Source organism: Grammomys surdaster, unplaced genomic scaffold (genome assembly GCF_004785775.1).
Source record: "Grammomys surdaster isolate TR1022 unplaced genomic scaffold, NIH_TR_1.0 125243, whole genome shotgun sequence".
Lineage (NCBI taxonomy): Eukaryota > Metazoa > Chordata > Mammalia > Rodentia > Muridae > Grammomys > Grammomys surdaster.
Genome location: NW_021620131.1, coordinates 362,799 through 388,094, shown reverse-complemented (window position 1 = coordinate 388,094; position 25,296 = coordinate 362,799). Strand labels below are relative to the sequence as shown.

Here is a 25,296-nt window from a genome sequence, read left to right as displayed (position 1 = left end):
CAGCATTTTAACATATCTTGTGTAAACTTCTTCAAATCAGCACCTCTTATTCCAATTCAACCTAAGCATAGAATTTTCTGAGCATAAAATCTTCTTGCATTATCTACTCTCTCTCTAATGGAGTATCAATAACATGGGAAAAGGTGAGAAAGGCTGGATTTGGATAACAGGTAAAGATCACTCTGACTTCCTAGAGAACCAACCTACCATAGGAATACTTACTTTGTGCTGCTACTGCCTCATCTTGAGTGAAGGTTCATCCTAATGGTGACTCCTTGTTGCTATAAATTCCTTCCTGGGGGGAAGATGTAAAGCAATCTCTACTTCTTCACCTAAGGTACTAATGACAAACTGAGCCATGATTCCACCAAAGTTCATAAATAAACCAATGATTTTATTTGACTTCCTTACAGAGGGTGGGTAGGGTTACTTACAAGGGTATGGGTACACCACCCCTAGTGGGCCAAATTTGGAAAGCCTTACTCAGCAGAAATGGGATTTTTTTCCAAAACAGCATAGATGGAGGATGTGGCTCCTTCCCTAGTCTTTCTTGGCACTTTAAATCTTTTTCCCAGGAAGTCTGCAGAGCTGTTAGTTGGTAGAGAACAGTTGGATGCCAAGAGAAGAGAGTATAAACCATCAATAAGCCCAGTTGGGATGAGCTTCTGCAAAGGGACACAGCTGAATTCCCCGAGATGGATGTTGCTTCGCTTAAAAGACAGCCACTCACAACACTGATTCTCTTCTGCCAGAGTTGGAAAATGATAATGAAGACTGTTCTCCCTTCATCCACTAACAGCAAACTATATAAATCTGGTCAAATAAAATGGTGCAGGACTAGTACAAGAAACACTGAGCTGAGATAGGATATTTGTTCCTGGCTCTAATACTCACTTGGTTTGTTATCTTAGGCACTGGTCTAGATTTTCTTCTGTATCTGCAAAGTGTGGTATGAAACCCATGTACCTTGATCTCTCTTGTGTTACTAATTTGATATAAATGTTACCACTCTCTGAGATCAGAAAATAAGTACTGTTAATTTCTGGACCCCTATGTCATTGACTGTCAGATTAAAATGACTATCAGATTTACTACATATTCTCTTATGAGGTGAGAATCAGAAAACACAGAACACCAGTGACTTTAGCAGTCCTACAAAATAAGCCAGTGCCTCCTACCAGATACAGAATCAGTCATTTCCAACATGCCTCAACAGCATTTCTGAACTACATCACATTTCTACACATGCCCTTATAACACTCTAGGCTCACCCAGAGTTAGAGAGGGTATGATGTTCCTAGTCTTGAATATCTATGTGTCACTGAAAATGAACATAAGCAAGTACCACTACACATGACAAATTTATTTGTACACAGTCTCTCACCTGTATGACTTTTTTGATGCAAAATGTGATCTGACTTATCAAAATTTTCCTATGTTCTTTATAAGGGTCCCTTGAATGGTTATTTTTCAAGATTAGTACATATATCGTAGTGTACAGTGGGAAATGTTTTTTGATTTTTATACATTTTCAGGGTTTTTCATTGCAGGTTTCAATAGAGACCTGACTTACCATTCAAAACTTTTGGCTTTTAATTCATAAGCTTCTTTACATGTGTAAGTTGCTTACATTGAGATAACTATGGTAGAGCTTTCCTGTGTTCTTTCCAGATAAAACGTTCTTCTCATGTTGAGAGAGGTCTCCCTTATAGCAGTTCTTTGCTGTAATCATTCTACAGGCATTCTCTGATGTCAAATTATCCTGATTGACTGCACACTTTCTAGCCTTCGCTACGTTATTAGTGTGTCTCACCTGAGTTCGTTCATATTGAATGAGGTATGAGTTAAGAAGGTAAGTTTTCCTGCATTATGCACATTTATAGGACTTCTCAACTCTAAGAAGTCCATCATATGGACTGAGGACTGATTTGTAGTAGAGAGTTTTTCTTCATTCTTTATAGCCACAGGGTTTCTAACTTGTATATCATTTCTGATATTGACTGAACTGTGAGTTGCAGGAAAATGCTTTTCTCTATTCTTTGTATTTGTACCATGTGTATGAGTTCCCAGATGTCGGGCAAGTCCTGACTTGCAGAAAAAAGCTTTTCTGCAATCTTTACATTCATAGGGCTTCTCACCTGTATGAATTCTATGATGAAGAGTTAAGTGTGACTTGCGACAGAAACATTTGCCACATTCTTTACACTCATAGGGCTTCTCACCGGTATGAGTTCTATGATGAGCAGTGAGCTCTGACTTGGAGGAGAAAGCTTTCCTGCACTCTTCACATTCATAAGGCTTCTCCCCTGTATGAATTCTATGATGGCGAGTTAACTGTGACTTGTAGAAGAAAGCTTTGCCACAGTCTTTACATTCATAGGGCTTCTCACCTGTATGAGTTCTCTGATGTTCAGTCAGAGTTGACTTATAATAGAAAGATTTCTGACATTCCTTACACTCATAAGGCTTTTCACCTGTATGTATTTTCTGATGTACACGAAGGGTTGACTTGCAGTAAAAAGCTTTACCACATTCTTCACACTGATAGGGCTTCTCACCCGTATGAGTTCTATGATGTGAAGTGAGCTCTGACTTGGAGGAAAAACCTTTCCTGCACTCTTCACATTCATAAGGCTTCTCCCCTGTATGAGTTCTATGATGGCGAGTTAAGTTTGACTTGTAGAAGAAAGCTTTGCCACAGTCTTTACACACATAAGGCTTCTCGCCGGTATGAATTCGCTGATGTTCAGTAAGGGTTGACTTATAATAGAAAGCTTTCCAACACTCTTTACATTCATAAGGTTTCTCTCCTCTATGAGTTTTCTGATGTACTGTAAGGGTTGACTTACGATAGAAAGCTTTACCACATTCTTCACATTCATGGGGCTTCTCACCAGTATGAATTCTATGATGCACAGTGAGTTCTGATTTGGAGGGGAAAGCTTTCCTGCATTCTGTACATTGATAGATCTTCAATCTTGTACGAGTTCGCTGGTGTTGAGTGAGTGCTGACTTGTAACAGAAAGCTTTCTGACACTCCTTCCATTCGTACGGCTTCACACTTGGATAGAATGCATGCTGCTTGTTGTGCTGCGACGGCAGGCTAATCATCCTCATACATGGTTTACATTCATAGGGTTTTGTACCTCGTTGAAGTTCCAGTTCAACCTTCATTTCTGCCTTGAGACAAAAGAATCTGTCAAGGTTTTGTATTAATGGGGCTTTTTGTTCTAGCATGTACATACTAATGTTCTATGAGGATAATAACATTCTAAAAGTTTTACAGAAAGTACACTCACGATTTTCCCTGCTGTGCAACTTGTCACTTAAAATAAGATTAAAATAAGATTAATTTCTTTCTACCATTTTAAATTATGCATACATGTAAGAGTATGTGCATTTAGGAGCAGGTGCCCACAGAGGCCAGAGGTGTCTTATTACCCTGGAGCCGGAGTTACAGGCTGGATAAGAGCTGCACAATGTGTGTTAGGAACCTAACTCTTGTTATGTGAGAGAGTAGCTCATGCTCTTAACAGATCAGCTATCTCTTAGCCCCATATTTATCATGTTCTGTTCTGAGTTTGCCTATATGTAATATTTTCCTTATATGAAATATGTTTTGCAGTTAATTTTACACAAACAAAAAAAGACTTCCAATCCATGAAACTAGAGATTTTTCAAATGTAAAACTTTTTAGGTAATCAATAACATTGTCTTTGTATAGATGTATATTCCCAGTCAAATATTATGAATACTATAATGTGAACTTTCAACCTTGTGAGGGAGAATAAGATGCTCAAGGTGCCAGAGGGGCTTATCAGTTATATTATCAGGTTCGTCACTAGTCAGCATCCCATTTGGCTTACTACAGATACATCCTGCCACAGGTTAGGTTCCTTTGAAAACATTTGTGAGCTAGTCTCCTTATGTCCACAATCAAAATGTGAAGGTTGTGTTATGTTCACATTTCACCTACTTCAATCATCTCTTTATTTGAAAGATTTCTGTTGATGCTTCCCACTGGCCACATATGACTCTCTGGATTTTCCAGGCAATTCTCATCTGGAGTATACACTTCAAGAATACCTGAAACAATATTTTAAAAAAATCCATAAATCAAATATATTGTTTATTTAGTTCAAATATAATTGTGAAGTTTCTTCTTGATTCTCCAGCTTACTGAAGGAAATTTTACATGAACAGGTAAGGCAGTGCTAAGTTGTGTTCCTTCACTGCTTTTACTCTTGAGGAATACATGGAATTCACCTTCTTCTTGGCTACTGTTTTTGGCACAGTAATTTTCAATTGTGTTGTTAACCTGAGCTCCAGCCCTCTATCACCTTAACTGTACACACACCATCTGTTATCACATCTCTCTCATTATGTGAGGTGGGAAGATTTTCTTTCACTAGCTACCCACATGACACAGGCTTCATATTCTGTTTTATGAGCAAGAATGTAGGATCATAAAAGGATTATTATACATTTATTATAAATTGATTATAAATCCTTTGCCCTGAAAAGCCACAGCAGGGTCTGTCTTCCATTGGTCATTGTATACCCTTCTCTCACACTAGAGGACAGTTTCATCAGACGTTCCCTGTAATCTACCTTCTGTTCTACAAACCTCTTTGCCTCTTGGACAAAGCTGTATTTTGAAAATAAACTATTTTATTAAAAATAAATGCTTCCTCCTCTGGTGTGGACACACCAGAACTCAAATACATAAAATAGATCTTTAAAAACAAAACAAAACAAAATAAAAAAATACTAAGAAATGATTATATTGCAATTCCAGACTGGTATGTGCCTGTACACACAATGTGTCAGGGACACATTTTTAGGTGTCTTTTAGTATGTACTAATTGTACAAAATTATGGACATAATTTATCCAAACCCACTGCTTGAGAAGTCAAAGTCCTTAAGGAAGAACCTATTTTTGCCTTTCGAATGGTCATACTATCAAATTGTCTTCTAAACATGTATGTTTCCATCTACAGTTTACACTGTTCTCAAACTTTGATCAGAAAAGCTTCTTATTGTAGTAGGTAATGGTTAACACACACACGCACTGCTGTTTAAAGCTAGGAAATTGAAATGATCATAGATGTCCATAATCTAGTAAGTAGATAATGAAAATATTATATATATATTATATATACACACATAAAATACAAATTTTATTATATTATAAATAAAAATTAAATTATGAACTTTGCAAGTAAATAAATGAAGCTGGAAATAGATTATTCTTTGAAAGATTACCCAGACCTGAAAGATGACCCAAATTCGCTCTCATATGTAGATCCTAGTTTTGAATCTTTAGATGTGTGTGCTTAAATAGGAGGACCTATAGAAGTCAGGAAAACAAACAAACAAACAAACAAAAAAGAGGCCATGGGGCGAGATAAAGAATGAGGGCTATAACATAAAGATTATAAAGGAATAAAGGGGAATAATGGTGCAGGTAGGGTTCAGTGAGGTGGGGGTGAGAGGGCAGAGGAAGAGGTACATAAAGTAGGATAACTAACACTAAAGGCCTTTCTTTAAAAGCCTCAAGGAAACCTACTTTGGAAGGTTCTAAAAGAAAGGCAAAAAAGAAAGAAGCAAAGAAAGAAAAAAAGAAGAACAAGAGAGAGAGAGACAGAGAGAGAGAGAGAGAGAGAGAGAGAGAGAGAGGAAGAAGGAGGGAGGGAGAAGCAAAGAAAGAAAGAAAAGCAAGAGAGAGAGAGAGAAAGAGGGAGAGAGGGAGGGAAGGAGGGAGGGAGGGAGGGAGGGAGAGAGAGAGAGGTGGTAGGCAGACAGACAGAATGGAGATAAGTTATGGGGGGAAATACAATGCCTCAGATGCCATAGTCTACTGAACAAAATGTTCAGTGCTTTGGGGTTATCTTATTTTCAAGGTGGTGACAGTGTGATCCCAAAGACCACCACTGCACCAACATTAAAAAATACTGCTATTGTTCTTAGTTACCCTCCAGAACTTGATCATAAGACCCCATTTCTGAAGACACTTAACCTTCAGTTATAGAACATGGAAAACCAAGTTGACACTGATCTGGAAGCTCTATGCTTACTGGCTAGCTTTTATAGTGTTGGGAAGTGCCATCACAATACTAGAAGAAAACAGTTATCAACATTCTTAGCCAGTTGTGAACCCTGAAAACTACAATAATAACTGGCCTAACAAGATATACCTAGTTTTACAATAGTGGCATGAAATTTACAGGAGTAACCACTCTAATTGGAGTTAAGGCTCACTTCATGAGAGAGAACTCTTGCTTTGTAACTGGGTCAAGAACCTGTGGGTGGGTAGTTCACAGGCTGTCAGGCAGAACCTACTTCAGTTTTTTTTCTACATAGCAATAGTATTAAATAGTTCCCTAAGTATTTATCTTTATACATATGTTTTAGTGTAGCTTTCACTTTTCATTTGTCAGAGTGCCCAATTCTAAAAGAGGAATCTGTAGCACACACCTTCCTCCCAAAGGTCAAGGATGATCTTGGAAGAGGAGGAGGAAAGACTGTAAGGACAGAAGTGGTAGATGATTTTTTTTTGTTGTTGTTGAATCATTCAGCTTTATTTACAGGACAATGGGGACAGAGTTGTTGAGCATAAAGGACATATAGTGAGTATTTATCCTGAGACATAAAACTAGCATTTGATAAGAATTATGAATACTGGATACTCAAAATACATTTCACATTTGTATGTATAATATAGGATAAAGAACATGTATTCTGTTACTCACTTGGTAAAACACTCTTTTAAGTACAACTTGTCTGAATTTGTTCATTTGAATAAAATAAACAGAATGATGCCAGATTTATTACATATTTTGAGGGCTATTGTACACACCTTAATTATTTTCTCTTTGGAATGCATTATTTTTCTACCCATGAAAGTCTTATACAATACTATATTCTTCTGGATTCCACACTTGACTTCATCTTTAATATTTGAGGGTGAACAAGGAAAAGTTTAATGAAAACTATCCTACACTGTCATATTTTCAGAGTTTCACCAAGCCTAAATAGTTGACATTATCTAAAATTTGAACATTGCATGAAGGATTTCATAAGTTTCTCATAATTGTATTAATTCTCTAGTGTGTAGCATCAAATGTTGCAAAGAATACACCATAGATATAATATATGCCACATTTTTCCCAACAGAAAAACTTTCCCCACTAAAATGTTTTAGATGTTTCCACTGACCTGAAATAAAGTCAAAGATATTTCCACATGCATTACATTTGTTAAGATTCTCACCAGTATGAATTCTGTTAAATTCTACCAGATATGCTAAAAGTAAAGGATTTCCACTTTAAATACATTTGAAAGTTTTCCCTCCTTTAAGTATTCTCTAATAAATTTTAAGATGATATTTCTTGGTAGAGGGTTGTCTCATTTACTTTATTTGTAAAGTTGGTAGATGATTTTCTTAAACAGTATTTTCAGGTCAAGACAACACCACTGCAAACATGACCTCAGAATAGCTAGGACTGTATGTATAAAGCCTTTGCACAAAAAGCTAACCAAAATCCCAACACAGCCAAAGACAGGACTGGCAAAGTCCTATCAATAACTAAGAAGCGACTGGTAACTGATAGCTACTAGATGATGGATGGTAAGCTGAGATTTCTACAGGGATATGCCCCCCAAGAGGGTACCCAAGCCCCACAAATGGCCTATGCCCTCACACATACTGGCAGCACAAAGTGGATTCAGTGGGTTTAAAAGGTACAGCACATGAATGTAGGAGGGAGAAGTGATGGTGAGACTTGAAAGAAGTTCGACGAAAGGGAAGACAAGAAAGCTTTGACCAAATCATTTGTGTAAATATGAAGTTCTCAAAAAAAAAGAAAAAGAGTTAATGAGAGGGAATACAATATGCATTGTTATTAATTCAGAAAAATATTTTCTCCTTTTCTATATTTAGCATTCAAAGTTGTCTAGATTGCAATATTATGTTGGCATGTTCCTTTTTTCAGCCACTTGAAAAGTTATCCTTTTTATTAACTCTGAAGAGATGCCAAATTCTATCAGAATGAGCATGTGAGTGTTCCAAATTCTAATTACATGAATACTACATATAGTGTTTTCCATTAATTACACTACCTGACATCTGTGGTATGAAATGACACTTATCACAGGGTTTTTTTTTTAATGTTTTAAAGAATTCTGTAGTCTGATATTTTATTGAAGATTTTTACACATTTATTTTACTCTCATATTCCTACCTAGTCTTGCTATCTAATACTGACTATATAGCAAGTTTCCAAAGCTACCATATTTCTTTTCCATTTTATGAATCAGCTTGATTGGCATAGATATTTACATCTGATAAAATCATCCATTTCATCAACTTTTATTAATTGGGATAGGTTCTCTTTTATTAGTGGTCACCACAATGCAATGCACTAGTCCAGTATTTCATGGGCAAAAACCTGGTTTACTTTGGCATCCAATATGGTTTGACTAATTTAAGTATGGTTATTGTTGAGTTCTTCCATATTCTGTTTGCTCCAAAACAGTTTTCCTTTTTCTCAGTCTGTCTTCGCCAGTATTGTAAACTCACATTTAAGCAGCAGCTGGAAGTGTTTTTCTTTAAACCCAGGTTGTCAAGTGTTCAGCTATGAGTTAGAAAAATCAGTTATAATTAGTCTTGTTAAATAATAATTACTAAATTTTTCCTTCTCCATCTTAAAGGTCTGCTAGTTTACTGAGTTAATAATGTCTAACACTTTCTTTATTCTGATGTTTCTATTAGTGGAATATAATTTTTTCCAAGGCTCTTGATTACATCCATTGTTTTGATTTTTTCTGAGATTTGATTTATTTTTATTTTCTGTGTTTGGGTGCTTTGTCTATGTTCTATGTGCATGTAGTATCTGTAGAGGCAAGAAGAAGGCATCAGGTGCTGGGACTGGAACCCAGGTCCTCTGAAAGAGCACTTAACCCTTGAGCCATTACTCAGATCCTGATTACATTCACCTTTTTTGTTACCCCTTAATATCACAGTACAATGTGTTTTACACTCATGAAGAAAGATCTCTAGTTCTTTCACTTACAGTTTACAGGGCAACACTGCTGGAGAGAGGTAACTTAGTTGGCAATTATTTTATTTCAGTGCTTGAAAATACGTGAGTCTATGCTTTCTAGTATCAGGGTTTCAGTTAAAAGATCACAAGGCTAAAGGGACTTGTCCTCATAGTAACTAAGCACTTGCCTCTTATGTTGTAAGCTGTCTTTCTCTAGTCTGTCCTCTACATTTTAACTACAACTGTGAGGTACTTCTTAATGGCTGTGTCCCTGGATATGTGTTTTCTGGTTTTGGTTTTTTGTTTTCTCCATGTATTTATGCAATTTTAAGCTACAGTCCATGGAGTACATTGTCTGTGTCTTTAGTCTACTTATTTCCCCGTCATACGTTGCACCTCTTTGCCATAGCCATGGCAGTCATGACTCTTCTTCCTTTTTCTGTATGGCTCTCTCCCTACAGTAATTTCTCAACCCCATCTTCATTCCTCATATTCTTCTTTTCTACTATTCTTCTACTCTAGTGAACGCTGCTTTCCAATGAATGCTCTACTTATTAAGCTTCCTTCTTCAGTTATTTAAGTTTGTATTTTCTGTCATTATCCCTGTTTGCTGAACCTACTTATTTGAATACGATTTACTACTTCCAAAATCCTAAGAATTAGAATTAGTTATTGGAAATGTTCTAGGTTTTCCAATATGTATCACTATTTGCCTGGTTGCTGCCATGTATATTAGGATTTTTTGCCCTCAATGTCACTTTGGAAGAATGCAGATGGAAAGCATCCTTCATCTTACAAAAAGGGTACTCCTAGCAGCATTCCCCTGTAGCTCCAACTCCCAACACCACGCAGAGAGAAAACAAAATGCTAGAAGAACAACAAAAGAACTAACCAGACATAGAAATAATATTTAAAAAATTTTAAAGAGACATAACAATATAAGTAACTATAGGAAAAACTTAAACATGCAGAACATTTTGTGACAGCAAAAATTAGGCTTTTGAGAGTGTCAGCCAGTACGGTAATACTATTTCTTCAGAAACTTCAGTATTTCTGAACTCATGGATGGAAAGCGGGGAAAAAAATGAGGTGGAAGGGGAGGAAAAGGGGAAGAGTAGACTATAGAGCAGAAAGAAGGTAAGGAGACTCTGGGTTTCTCAGGTACTTTGGAACCCAATGAACAGTGAACATGTTCTGGTTAAAAGATAGCTGTGAAAACCTAATGAATTCTTGTCCCTAGACTCGAATCCTTTAGTCCTAAGGTACAGTAAATATACAGAGATGGAAAATGGTGTAGAAGCCAGGTAACTGGCTGATGCTAGACCCACTCTTCTTACACTCTGACCATGTCTTACGAGGAATGGGCACACTCCTCACCAGAAATGTGAGACTCCATACCTAACACTCTGTGCTCCTTTTCTGAGAAGGCTGCATCTCACCATGTAAGTTTCCATGGCCACTTCTTGTGCCCACAAAGAAACTGCCAAGTATGTCCCCAACCTCCTGAGTTTCTGACTGATCTTAGCTGTACACGTCCCAAGAGTGGATAACCCCTGGTATAATAGTCTACATATGGATAAATGCAATTAGTTTGTTCTTCAATCTATTAAGCCAAAATACACAAGACACCATCAGAGAAGTTACTTGTCTGTATTAACACCTGCCAGTATCAAGGTTTCTCCCGTGACACACAATGCCAGTCAGTCAGCAGCAGAGCACTTTGCACACCATGGTCATTACCTAGTTGTAGCATTCAGCTGATTACCACTTGGGATTTGTGGATGGAAGTTGTGATGTGTGTACACTTTTCTCAAGAGCTTCTCTGTTCTAGGGCAAACTGTCCTGTCACCCCTGTCTTGATGCCACATGTTCTTTCTCTCTTGCTCTTCTTGGAAAACAGTCTCTCGTTTGTGACTATGACATTGAGCATTCATGTAGTAGCATAGAAAAAACCTGTCTGCAATCCCATCCCTAAACTTCCAATGCTTTCTTTCCTAATTTAAAAAAAAAAAATCACTTGATTGTTTTTAGGCCACCAATTCCAAATGTCTTACACCATTCTAACTTCATTGTCACATCTTTAATTGACATCCACATATGTGTTTAGTTCAACAATGCTTCCCCTCCCTCTGTCCTTCCCTCCCTGCCTGTCTGTCTGTCTTTCTCTTAACACAAGCATTTTTCTGTGTAGCCCTGGCTGTCCTGGAACTCACTCTGTAGACCAGGCTGGCCTCAAACTCAGAGATCTGTCTAGCTCTCCCTCTGCCTCTCCCTCTGCCTCCAAAGTGCTGGCATCAAAGGTCTGTCCCACCACTACCACCACCTAGCTAGTTCAAAGCTTTTAAAAAAGAGTAATCACAACACTACACTAAAATAAATTAGTATTTCCTCAACAGTCTTTATGCCTTTCTCAAAATAAAACTCCATTTGGTTCTTTGCCTTTCTCTGGGTAAATATTCCTGGTGTCTCTCATCTCACTGTGGTATACTGTATGACTGTTTTGCTTTTCTCTTACCTTTTCTCTTCAAGAGATGCATTTGAGTGTTAATTATTACTATCAAACTTTCAGATCAAGACCAAACACTGAAGTAAGAAATCTTCAATATTAAAACAAGGTAGAAATGACAACTAAGAACTCAGATAAAATATTTAGGCAAAGTATCTAACTAACAAGGCTGGGTCTTGCAATACATCCTGATAGTGGAAGGCAGAGAAAAATGCAGAGTTTGTGCCCCATTTTGCCTATACAGCAAACTTGAGGGCAGTTTGGGTTATATTAGACCCCATCTCAAAGCAACAACAAAATTGTCCGAGAGAACCTATACAAAGATCAATTTTTTTTTTTAAAGTAAATTTAGGAAAACAGACTTCAACAACAACAAAGGACACAGACTAACTCATTTGGAAACTGTATAAAATAAATGCTGACAGACATAATAGCTGTTGGTGAAGACAGTTCAAGATGACCAATATTCTATGAGCAGTCGTCCTTTTGACTTCCCTTCCCCAGTTCACAGTCACTGACCTGGGAGACTCCAGACTGAAGTATCTCCTATGCTCCATGGCTGGAATCCATGCTCCAACCTTAAGATTAACTCAGGTTTAGTCACGCAGTGCCCTGTAAATAGAAAATGATATATAAAGTTTTCCCAAGAAGTCCATTTCACTGGTAGAACATGACTGCCCCATTTGAGCTGTGCTATGAAGGGTAAAGAAAGCTATATAAAGAAAAACTTAAAGAACTTAGGAAAAAAAAAGAAAAACAAAAAACAACTAGAGAAAAACCACAGAGTCCAAAAAAAAAAAAAAAACTAAATAGGATACATGCAATCAAAAAAAAAAAAAGCTGCTGAGAAGTTTCAATTTTACATTCCCATTTAAAATAGCTGCATAAATATTTTCTCTCTCTCTCTCTTTTTTTAAGATGCCTGTTTGTTTTCTAATGAGAGGGAACAAGAAAGGGTGCAGATTTGTGTGGGGGTGTGGAGAGAATCTGGGAGGAGTTGGGAGAGGTGGAATCATAATCAGAATATAGTATATTAAAAGTCTATTTTTAATAAAGAAATTAAAAACCTAAAAAATTAAAGGAATCTTAAAAGGTTCAATAACTTTATTATTTACTTATTGTTTATTTAATTTTGTGGTGCTAGGGGTTGAATTTACATATGTCCCCAGCTTTACTGATTAATTTATTAACCAAGGAATCTAATACCAGTGTGACGTTCCCAAACACTGACAAATTAAAAGGGGTCACATCCTTCCCTTTACCAGATGGAAAGATCCCAGGATGCAATATGCTGAGACAGGAGAACTGTTATAAGTTTGAAAATACTTTGCACTATAAAGCAAGTGCAAGGCAAACTGGGACACACAGTGAAACTGGGGCTCAGAAAGCCAAGAAAAAAAAAATGCCCGCATTCCAAGAATTAACCCACCACATCCCATGTTCATGAAAAAAAAATCAAACTCAGTTGTCAGAAAAAAAAAATACAACATCCACAACATAAAAGGAGAGATCACGTGCATGAAATCATCAGAGCAGCTGACTGAAACAGCAGAAACCCACGGCCAAACATTGGACAGAGGTTGAGGAATCTTATGGAAGAGTTGGGGGAAGGACTGAAGGCCCTGAAGGGGATACGAACTCCACAAAAAGACCAACAGAGTCAACTAACCTGGACCCTTGGGAGCTCTCAGAGACTGAGCCATCAACCAAAGGGGATACATGGGCTGGACCAAGACCTCTGGCACGTATGGAGCAGATGTGCAGCTCAGTCTCCACGAGGGTTCCCCAACAACTAGAGCAGGAGGACTATCCCTAAGGCTGCTGCCTATTTGTGAAGTCTGTTCCCCTACAGGGCTGCTTTGTCTGGCCTCAATGGGAGAAGATGTGCTGAACACTGCAGAGACTTGAGCACAGGGTGGGGAGATACCCAGGGTAAGACACAAAATATAGGTCACCATATTCCACATTAACAAATTGGAAGTAATACTGAAGGAAGCAATTCCCACACTTTTAAAGGGGTTTGCAGATTCAAAAATATCCTCATAGTAAAAATCTATGTACTTCTCCACATAAACAGAAAAACACTGTCCCAAACGATGTCTTAAACATAATATGAAAGCACCAAAGACCTGAAAGTAGAAAAGCATCTTGATCAAAAAGCACAAACATGTAGCTCTTGATCTCTATCTTCAAACCCCACTCTGAGGAGACAGTAGGAAACTGCCACAAAAAGAGACACAGAAGCCACTGGAAGAAAATGGATAGCCCCACACAAAACCATACCTATTCAGTGTTATACTGGGGATTTGAAATGGATTCAGAGGACTGATGCTGAAGTCTAGAGGAAGGAAATGAGGTCATGGGGAGATGCCCCAAAAAGGGATGCCAGCACATCAGAACCCCGTTTCTTTGCTTTCTGGCAGCTGTGAAGTAAGCAGCATGTCGTAGTAATGTGCTCCCTGCAATGATGCTCTCCCTCATTACAGGACCAGAGTGACATGGCCAACTCACCTTAGAAAACTATATGCCGACAAAGATCTTTCTTCTAAGATCTCCCTCAAAAGCACAGCCATCAAAGCAAAGTCAGCAAATGGGATCACACCAAGCTCAAAATCATCTGCACAAAAGTGCAGCAGTGCCTGAGCTGTGTTCCTCACCTTACTGCAGCCTGGAAGCAAAGGAAGGAGGTACTGACATCCTAACATGCTTTCTTGGGCGTCACCACACAAACAGAAACATCTGTCCTAGAACACAGCTGGAGAGCACATGATGAAGCTGTACGCCACCATTTCAGAGCCTGCAATGACCACCACTATCTTAATGCTTAGTAACTGGTAATCCACAGGAGAGCTTGGTACCCAAATACGGCAGTGAAATAAAAAAAATAGAGCAAAGCCATGATAATGACACCTCTAACATCCCCTTAGAACACTGCTATGAACCCCTCAAGAGAGGTTCTAGTCCAGACCCTTTCTACCAAATACATGTGATGTAGAGGGCAAAACTGAGTAAGATGTGGTATTTTCAGAGTTACCACTGTCTGAGAGTCACTTTAGCTGACTACAACAAATACGTTCTCTGATTCATCAGAGTAGAAGAGGGGTATTTTCTTGGATGGGGTAAACAGAGGATCTCTCACAGATGATGTCTACACAAGAAAGACATAAAATAAATGAACTATGTCTGTCACAGAAAGCAAAATCCCACATGCCCTTATTATATTTACAAGTTCAAGGTGACCTCAAAGAAATAGAGAAAATGCCAGTTACGACAGTAGAACAAAGATAAAGACTGGGGAGTAGGTATTTGCTCCAAGTACATAGGCAAGGGACACAGAATTTACATTCTATAGTATGATAAGAAATATATTTGACAACAATTAATTCAAAGTAGCTATCAGGGAGAATTTAGATGTTCCTACCACAAACAGGTCGTGTCTAAGCTAGCAGGCTTGCTGACTGGCTTCATCAGATGATCACATATCATCTAAGTGTATTCCCAAGGCACATATAAGTTCTTTATATATGTACAGCATTAACAAAGGCCAGCTAAAATATGAGCAACTTAGTATTATATTAAAAGTTTGCAGTAATTCCAACAGTTCTCAACCAAGAGGAAAGCAATGGCTGAGAGCTGCCAGGGAATGACACTCACCCAAGGACACGAGGCTACTGTAGTTCTCCAGCATCACCTCCCTGTAGAGGGTCCTCTGAGCAGCATCCAGCTCCTGCCATTCCTGCCAAGTGAAGTCCACAGCTACATCCTCAAATGACACCAACCCCTGCAACAACACACTGCTTGTTAACCCAAGGCTTCAGCACTGGAAAGTGTCTACTTCCCCTGGATGTTTGTGTCTTGCCAGTGTCACATAGAAACTAAGGCTTGACTTGTGTCCTGTAACATGAGACAGTTGAAAATCAATACAAGTATCTTTCTTCTGTGTTAACGTAGTGATTGAAGAAATTAAAATTAAAGAGCTCTCCAAGAAATTACAATAGAAACAAACTCTGTAGCTGAGTATGTATTTATAAAGTTTGCATTAAAGAAAGTAGATTCTGTAAACTCAATCATATAAAAACAAGATCAAATCTGAAAAGGCATGAGCAGCACTGGCAGGGTAGCACTGTGGTGCAGTGTAGAAGGTACAGGGCACAAGCTCAATTCCAGTTCCTACAGTAGAATAGACCCTATTCTTAAAAGTAGATGACGGGGATCACATACATAAATGTAGGGTCACAAAATTATTTTTCCAACAGAGAAGATTCCCGAATATGTCATGACCAAAACTTTAACTCAGAAAGGCATGTAATAAATCCAAGATTTTGGCAGCATGCTTTGGGGGTAGACCTGCACACTGCATCAGGTAACTGCGCTGCAGCCTGTGCTGTAAACACACACCATGTGGAACAGGCACTGGGCATGCCATCACATCATGCAATTTCCAGAAGATTGCCTGAAATGCTGCTTTACACTTCAATGCTTTTACTATGCATACAGTATTCCCCTCTTAGTAAAAGAATGATTTAATCATGGAAATTAAAGATTTTAAGTACTTTCCCAACGTTATCCTTCATTCTCACAGTATTAAAATAGCATACATTTGACAAGTGTTGTGTTACATAAACAAGCACATGCATTTCATTTGCATGCAGACTTCATTACATCTTTTGCAATTAGTAAAATTACAAGAAACTATTTTAAAATTTAAGATTATTAAACATAAATGTTTGATTTGTACTCCTATTTTATGAATTTAGAGTTCACACAAAGTTTCTCAGGCAAAAAGGGATCACTAAGTAGAAAGCATTTCTATGTATCATTTCTGTTTAAAATCATAAATGAACTGCCTGCCTTCAATACACTGTCCAATTGAGAAAACGACCACCCTGATAGTTCAGAAATGCTTAGACATGAGCAACAACTCAACTTAGATCATATGCCATACAAGAGGAGAATAATTCTATGCTCCTGAGGGCATCCACAGGATGGGAAGATAATGAATACATGGACCCACACACCTCTCTAGAAAACTGAGAAAAATCATGGTTTCATATGTGAATACAAGTATTTCCTCTGGTCTCATGATGTTGGGATCAAGAAAGAAAACAGGTTAAAACTCTAAGGCCATGATTCTCCCTGTAGGTAGTCTCCAACACATCTGCTGCTATTACTGATAGCTGAGGTTTTACCTGTCTCTCAAGAATAACAAAGGGGTTTGGGGAAACACTACAGTATCCTCTGGTAGCCTCAATGGGAGTTTAGAGCCCCTTCACTGCTCACCAAAAAACATCTCCAAGACTACTAGTTGTTTAGAAGGAGTCTGCTGTTGAGATATGGTCCACAGCTATGCATTGTAAAGCTAAAGTCTATATCAGAAGGTCTAGGGCTATGAGTGACTTCTCTAGTTTACAAGCTTTTGTTGTGCCAACGTTGTTCCTTGATTTAAAACTATTGGTTAAACAAAACAGGATAAAGCCAATTACTGGAGGGATGAGAGGTGGGTGGGTTTGGAGTGACCTGGTTGGAGGAGGGGAGACCAAGGGGAGAAGGAGAAGAAGGTGGGGACAGAAGCTGCCATTAGGGGAGTTGGACTATGAGCACATGGCCAGCAGAAGGTGAGAAGCCACCATGGGTTAGGTGAGTTCATGCAAAATGTGGCCCTGAGGGCTGGCCAATTGGAGTTAAGAGCAGCCCAGATAATACAAAGGAAGTAATAACTTGGGTTTATCAATAGGAAACTAGATTCTAATAGCATATAGCATAAACAGATATCTGCCCAGCTTGTGAGATGTTTAAGGCTTATTGTGAATAATAAAAAGCTGTGTGCCTTTTATCTGGGAACTGAATGATCAAGGTGGAGTAGAAACCCGACTGGGATTAATAATTTTATACAACTGCCTGCACTCACTGAATACCTCAGCTTTAGATTGGATCTACTTGTGGGAATATATGTTAAACCCCCGAGACCTATGAACAAAGTAATCTGGCACAAATCTCACTAGGCATAGAAAAACAACTGTTTAAAATCCAGCAATAATAGAGAGAAGGATGGCAAGACAGACCACTGTCTAGTCCCAGAAGTTAGCAGTTTTCTTAGAAGCTTTTGTACAGCCTAAATTGTAACAAGTTTGGCCGTTTCGCCCTGAGGTTGGATATATCAGAGAGCATGCTTCCTGAAGGGTCAGTAAAGCTACAAGAATGACGATGTCAAAGCAATGACAGTGTCAGATGATGACGGACATGGATAAACGGGAACTCTAGTGTTCTTGTGTTGATGTGTAAAAATGGTACAGTCGTTTTACAAAGCAGTATTTAAGCTCTGCAAAAATGTAAACACAGATCTCCCATATGATCCAACGTTCACAATGGCTAGAATGTATGCATGAGAAACATAAATGAGAAGAGTTTCACATCCACATTCACTGCCGAGAATGCTAATGGTTAATTGTCTCTTAGACGAGGGTACACCAGGACATTCCTTCTACATACAGAGCACACACAAGAAACTGCCGGCTAGAAGAGAACCCAAGGGCTGGTATTCACTAGAGACTCCAAGTGATCGGAGACTCCCCTTCTGTGAGAACTTGATACCAGAATGTCCAGATGCTGGGATGAGAGTACTTCACACTATAATTTGTTTCCTAGTGGTAAGCTCAACACAATGTTACCAGATGAGGTTTCTGTCTGTAGGGTACATAGGAGAGAAACACATGTAAGTCTCCTCAGGTCTCCTCTCACGAACAGAATTAAATGTTCATGAACAGAATTAAACTCTTCAAATATTCACAGCTACTAGGACTCATGGAGAAAAATTAAAGACAAAACATGTCTGTTTTAATAAATTATATGTCAAATGAAACAAATAGCTCTAATCCTATAGAAGAGAGATGACGATGGGGCTGGAACTATGGGTCAGTAGTTAAGGAACGCTTACTGCTTTTGCAGAGGACTCAAGTTTAGCTACCGGCACTTACACAGCAGCTAGAACTGTCTGCAACTCCAGCTCCTATGAATCTGAGGCCCTCTTCTGGCTTCTTCAGACTACTGCATGCATGTGGTGCCTATAAATTCATTCACACAAGCAAAATGACATTTTAGGAATTTGTTACCAGAAACACGGAGGGTGTTGGAAGTCTTAGACAGGATTCTGGATTTTCAAGCTTGCCTCCCACACAACTGAAAGGCTCAGGGAAAATAATTTACCCATAGGGGTGAGGTGAGGTGAGGTGAGGTGAAAGAGTTGGCCATCCATATACCACATCCCTCATTCCTGGTACTACAGTTGAGTCTGCTGTGGAACCTGGGAATTTCATCAACAGCAGAATATTCAAGAAAAAGACAGATGCAGAACAGGTTGCCCCCTTGCTTCCTTTCTTTTCCTTCCACTTGGGTCACGCCAGGTCCCCAGACACTGTCCTCTCACACCTTAGAAGTGTGTGTTCAACAGGTGCTCCTGCTGTCAGCAGCATCTGGGACACTGGCAGTCCCACTTGCTGCATTTACGAATCTGAGAATTCCATTCACATACCTCCTCCCACAAGGACTCTCCACCTCCCTCAGAACCATTAGCATCTCAGGCATCCTCAGCAGCTGGACCAACTCCATCTCTCCCAGCCATTTGAGGCTGATGGAACCAGCTTCCCATTATTGTGGTGGGAACAGCTTCACATTGCACCCTTCTTCTGGTCTCAGGGTCCCAGAATGGAAGATCTGCATGCACTAAAACATCCATTGGCCTTTGCATGGCAATCCCACACTGCTCTTTTTATGGCTGCACAACAACCAATAAGGGGTGATATCATTCTATAGAACCGTCCCACAGAGAGATGGTTGGGAATGGAACTTATCACACATGTAACACACACAAATCACTGGACTAGTTTGTGTCTTTTTCTTTAAGGTTAGCTTTCACTAAATTGCCCAAGTCCACCATGAACTCACTTTATAGTCCTCAAACTTGCAATCTATATATACTGGCCTGTACTAGCAGGCCACTTGACTTAGAGGTGAGATTTGAACCTAGATCTAGGTCTCTCTCTCTCTCCTGTCTCACCTTACTAGAACATCTAGAGAAGAAAAGAGGGAAGAGGTGAAGCTTTTATGCATGGCTGTTCCTGGAATCCCACATGAAATCATTCTGAGTGGGCTCAAAGTCAGCCTAATTACCTTCCAGAGCAGGGCTCTTTCAGAGGCTGAGACACATCAAAGACACAGAGACAAGAGAGATGAGGATGTACAAGGCAGGGAGATGGACATGATGGCTCGTGTTAAAAAAATCCCCAAGGACCACAAGGCTATGGCAGGAAGGTCACCATATGCTTGAGATCAGACTAGGCCCCGCTGTGAGAGCCTATATGAAAGATCAGATACAAAGAACAAACAGATCCCACCAACAAGGCACAGAAGGAGGCAAAGGGTGCAGTGACAGATTTGCAGACACAAAGGGGGCACACATAAAGAGAACTGAGACCGCTATGTGCAGTGCTCAGGTTTAGGGTACAGCCCCCTTTCTGTACCCCTAGTCTCCTAACACTCCTTCTTCATCACCCAGGAAAAGCCCAGAGCTATATGGTCAAATTCCAAAAACGGACTTAGAGAGCCTGCCTCTCTACCCCACCTCTTTTGTTCCAGAGTACAGGAACCTAAGCACCTGGCTGGTTCCCTTCCCTTTTATGTCTGCAGTTGTTGCTGTGTGCTGTCTCTCACATCCTCTCCTGACTCTAGTCCTCTTTTGCTACCTGTACCTTAATTCCCTCAGCACCATACTGTGCTACATGAGCTATGCCTGTACGCCAGGACCCCACCAGAAGAGAAGCATTCAAAGTTGCCCCCCCCCATCCCCAAGTGCACAGATGGATCGAGGTGAATGAAGAAGGACAGCTGGTACCTGGGCTTCTGCCAAATAGCAGGAAAGGCTGGCCTGTGTTCCCAGCATAGAGAGGAGAACGGTTAAGTTCAAAGCCAACTTGTGCTGCAGTTAACCGTGTCACAAATAAATAAATCTAAAAAAATAGGAGGCGGCTCACAAAACCCCATTTAAGTAAATAAATAAAAATAAGTAAATGAAATGAAATTGTAAAAAATAGGAAGAGGCCCACAAGGCCCCGTTTTTCCTTGAGGATGTATAGGCAGTTAATGGTTGTCTGAGGAGGGACTCAGGAGAGCCTCTTTATTCAGTAGTACAGTAGTATACACAACGGTGAGGGTCATAAAAAAAGGCATCTAAGAATAAGGGGAAGTAATGGAAAAGAGGAAGGGAATCTGTGGGAGCAGGAAAAGTACTGGGAGGATAATAGGGGCTAGGGTGAAGGAAATACATTACATGCAAGTATAAAACGCAATGAAAGTCACTATGGTGTACCTAATATAGAATACGAAAAACGTGAAAGGAAAAAAATGACAAGTAACTAACTGGCTTGGGGCATGAATGAATTCCTAGATTCCATCCCTAGAAATACAGAGAGCCAGAGACAGAAGACAGAGGGAGAGTGGAGGAAACAGCTGAGAGGAGGGGAAGTACCTACTCCAGGTTACTCAGAGACTCCGGGGCCTGAAGGACAGGCCTCGTGGGGAAAAAGTGTTGAGAGACGCTGAGATGGGCTGGTAAGAGTAGAGGAAGGGGCTGAGGAAGGTCTTGCTCACAGACTCCCATGGAGGTTCAGAGAGAGACACATCACAAGATTGGGACAACGGCAGCCAGGAACCAACGTGGAGATGGAAGATGAAGAGGGGGCGGGGCGGCGGCTGCAGAAAAACCTTGGGGAGGCTGATGGCCTTGGGGTCCCAGAGACCAAGCAGGCAGCATCCCCTTACGTGGGCCAAAGTCCTACCAGGTCTGGAGGCGGCAGACAAGCTCCGGGCCGCGCTCGGGCAGTCACAGCAGCCCTGGCGTCCCCACCTGGGAGGCATCCCCAGCGGCCCTGGTCACGGGCATCACTACGGGTATCCCGTGTGCGGACGCTACAAGACCCGGGAGCTGCAGCAGCCAGCTCAGCCTGGCCACAGTGCAGGGGGCGGGGGCGCAAGCGACCCCGAGGCGGGGCTCAGGACGGGACACTGCTGCGGGTAAACGCACCATTTCGGGACTCCGGCGAGCGCCCCCCTCGTGCTGGGTGTCCAGGCACCAGCGAGTCACACGGCGACAGATACCAGGTACAATCCAGAACCCAGAGCTGGGAGAAGAAAGCGGCCACAGACCGCAAGATGGCGGGGTCAGCAACAACGTACGCAGGGCTGAAAGCCCGCCTCTTCCTCACCAACCATATGTCTGATTGGGTAGCCTTCAACCCAGTGCCTCTGATAGGTTGGCGCTTCAGGTCCCACCCTGAGTGACAGTTCATGCTTCAACATTCGGGTGGATGAAGCCAGAATGACAAGGCCTTACTTTCACCGGTTAATTAAGGCAGGGCTTCTTGTGACAGAACCTCCTTGTTTTTTGTCTGCATTTAACCTTGTAAATAAAGTATGGAAATTTATAAATTGTATATAAATCTATATACATTGTTTGTGTCCTATGTATTCCAAGAACAAATTTAAGTATTCACATAAAAAAAAAATCAAAACAAGCCTTTGAATTTGGTTGTAAGAACTATCATTTAGGAAATCAATACCATGCTTTTCATTGCTTACCTTAGGAAATATTTGAAAACATTTTGAAAACATGTATAATGCATCTCACATACATGTAAAATATTTCCTTTCCTTGACCTTTAATCCCAGCACAAACAGAGGCCTCTGTGACTTCATGGTTTTACAAACCAGCCAGAGCTACACAGAGAAACTCTGTCTCAAAAACAAAACAAAATAGCATCAGCAGCAGCAGCAACAACAACAACAACAAAACCTAGTCCTTTTTGGGTTTGCAAGATTTTTTTATTATTTCCAACATAAACAATAACTAAATCTCTGTTATTAAGTCATCTTTCCAAGAAGGCAAGGGGCATTCATACAGATGTATATGCAAAGAATACGTTTTCTCTTGTAATGATGTAGCTGACAAGGGAGCATGTCTTGAATTTGTTCTTTGATTTTTGCTAGGCAAAGCTGTTTGACAAAGTCTCACAGTATACATGGATATCATGCATAGTTCAGGCATCACAAACCACAGAACTTGTGATTGTAACTTCTGACATTATAGCAAAGGTTTCCAGTGGAATAAAGAACCAGTGAAATCAGAATCCAGGATCTAGAACCCAGGCATTAATAATGTTAAAATGCTCTCCAGAGTAATTCAGTATGACTTCAATCCCTAAATCAATAGCTTTCAAGGATTATATCCTAGTGGTTTCTTAAATTCCTTTTGAATTCTTTCTGAACAAACTTCTATTCTCTCCAGATTGAACAAAACCAACAGAACAAAAATTCAGATCCACTCAAGCTTAACTTGTTAAGCTTGTTAATCTCTGTCAGTGTTCTTTTGCTGTGAAGAGACACCATAACCAAGGCAACTCTTACAAACGAAAGCATTTACCTGGAGTTCTCTTACAGTTTCAGCCATTTAGTCTATACTATCCTCAAGGTGGGAAGCATGGTGGCACACAGACAGAAATGTGCTGGAGAAGCAGCCGAGAGTTCCACATCTGGATCAGCAGATAGCAGGAAGAGAGACACTGGGCTTGTCTTGGACTCTGAAATCTAGAAGCTCATAGCTAGTGGCACACTTCTTCCAACAAGGAAGGGTACACCTACCCCAACAAGGTCATACCTCCTAATCCTTTTAAGGTGTGTCACTCCCTCATGACTCACCATTCAAATATATGATATGAGCCTATGGGAACCATTTTAATTCAAACCACCACATGTACCAATGAGTTTAAATTTATGTATTTATATGTGTTTGCATGTGCTTGAGTATGAAAGTCCCAGGACAGTTTGCTGGACATTGTGAGTCACAAAGATTGCTAGGTGACTCAAGTCACCTAGTTTGGCAGTAGTGTTTTTACCTGAGGAGCCTCCCAAGAGTTTAAGTAGAGGAGTGTGTGTAAGGGCATACATTAGGGATATGGATAGCACCACCACTCAGTACCCTGAGAAGACAGGGTACTGGGGAAGAGACATTGACAGATGCTAGCAGGGTAGAGGACAGCTTTTTCTGGTGCCAGGACCCCGGATCTTTAAGCAGTAGCAGACCATGCTACTTTTAAAGTAGCAGACTCTGCTCTGCCAGGCAACTGTGTCATCACCACAATTTAATCCTCATCGCCATTATGAAAGGACCGAACGAGGGGAAACCATGAGAATAAAGAACAGTTTCATAGGAGGAAGTGCGGAGACTTTAAAGGCCATGTGGTTTGTTTTCTCCCCCAAATATAAGACTCTCATATAACACTAAGGGGACTAAAGATTGATGAGGTGTAATACCCAAGAAAAGAAAGAGCAGGAATAATTGGGTGGAGATACCATCTGGCTGTGACAGATGCCATTGTTGGAAACATGAGGACCTTCCTATCCACAACTGGCTCAGCCACAGCAGATGTTCTGTACACCTTTAGCAGCTGTGTCATCAATTCTTTATTGAAAGGAGATCAGCGCAGCATGCTCGGTGTGTCAGCCACTCCTGTGCCTTGTATTGATGATTAGTCAATTTAACGTGATCTCTTCAACATGTCGAGAGATTATTTTGTTTAATTTTATGGAAGTGTTTGTGTCTGTTTATTCTTCAGAGTGGGTGTTTAATTGATTGATTTTTTTTTTTTTTTGCTTTGTGGTAGTTGGGATTTAAGAGATGGTCTACATGGTAGGTAAGTGTTCTATGCCTGAAATATGTCCAGTCTCCCCCCACCTTTTTTTTGGTTTTAAAGCAGGGTCTCTCTATGTAACTCAGGTTAGCCTTGGATTCCTATTCTTCCTATACAGTAGTGTGCCACTGTAGCCTACACTGCACTGAGAACTTACACTGTCCCAGATCTGTGCTGACAGTGGCTAATACATTTTACCCTCACAGCCATTCTGTGAGACATATGATTTAAGTCATTTTATAGGTGAAGGGCGTGCCACTTATAGGGCAAATTGCTTGCCCAGGATTACTCAGCTTTAACTGGGAAAACTAGGATTCAAATGCAAACAAGTAGAGACTGAATCGAGCCCTCTTGCGTGCTATGAGCATATCATACCACTGACCTATGTCTTTAGTCTCTGAACACTTTGATCACAATCCCAAATTGAGAAATATTTTTCATTAATCGATTTTCTCAATATATTATACATATTAACCACGTACCACTGAGCCTATAGTATTATGTTCAATAATTGTATTAGTTACTTTTTTGTTGTCATGATAAAACAGCATGACCCAAAGCAACTTATGGAAGAAAGAATTTATTTTGGCTCACAATTCTAGAGGGAGAGTCTATAATAGTGGAGGGGGCATGGGAGCAGGCAGACAGAGAACAAAGCTGAGAGATCACACCATCAGTCAAAGCATAACCAGCTTGTAAAGAGAGAAAACTGGGAATAAGAAGAAGGTACAAACTGTCACAGTTGACCCTAGTGGCATACTTCCTCTAGCCTGGCTCAATGTTCCAAATGTTCCACCGTCTCCCCAAGCAGTGCTACAAATTAGTATTCAAACTACCACAGTAAGTTTTGATTATTGCTGAGGGTGATGGTTCATAGCTATAGTCCAAGTACTGTGGAGGGTGAGTTAGGGGAACTCAAAGTTCTAGTTCATCTTGAGCTTCACGGTGAGAACAGGACAGCAAAGAAAGAAAGAAAGAAAGAAAGAAAGAAAGAAAGAAAGAAAGAAA

At 40.1% G+C, this 25,296-nt stretch overlaps 1 protein-coding gene across 2 annotated transcripts; it reads right to left on the bottom strand.

Moving 5' to 3' along the window:
• Nucleotides 1–373: 373 nt before the first annotated feature.
• LOC114637276 (zinc finger protein OZF-like) lies at nucleotides 374–21,733 on the bottom strand. Of its 2 annotated transcripts, XM_028785486.1 has the most exons (5): nucleotides 21,627–21,733; nucleotides 15,206–15,332; nucleotides 12,071–12,163; nucleotides 3,977–4,086; nucleotides 374–3,180 (listed from the first exon to the last, which is right to left on the bottom strand). In XM_028785486.1, exons 1-5 carry the CDS (start codon nucleotides 21,627–21,629, stop codon nucleotides 1,810–1,812), a joined length of 1,704 nt encoding a protein of 567 aa, XP_028641319.1. In that variant the 5' UTR covers nucleotides 21,630–21,733; the 3' UTR covers nucleotides 374–1,809. The 2 variants fall into 2 exon arrangements, with proteins under 2 accessions (XP_028641319.1, XP_028641320.1); XM_028785487.1 differs by lacking the exons at nucleotides 12,071–12,163; nucleotides 15,206–15,332; nucleotides 21,627–21,733 and having other exon boundaries at nucleotides 374–3,176; nucleotides 3,977–4,026.
• Nucleotides 21,734–25,296: the final 3,563 nt, after the last annotated feature.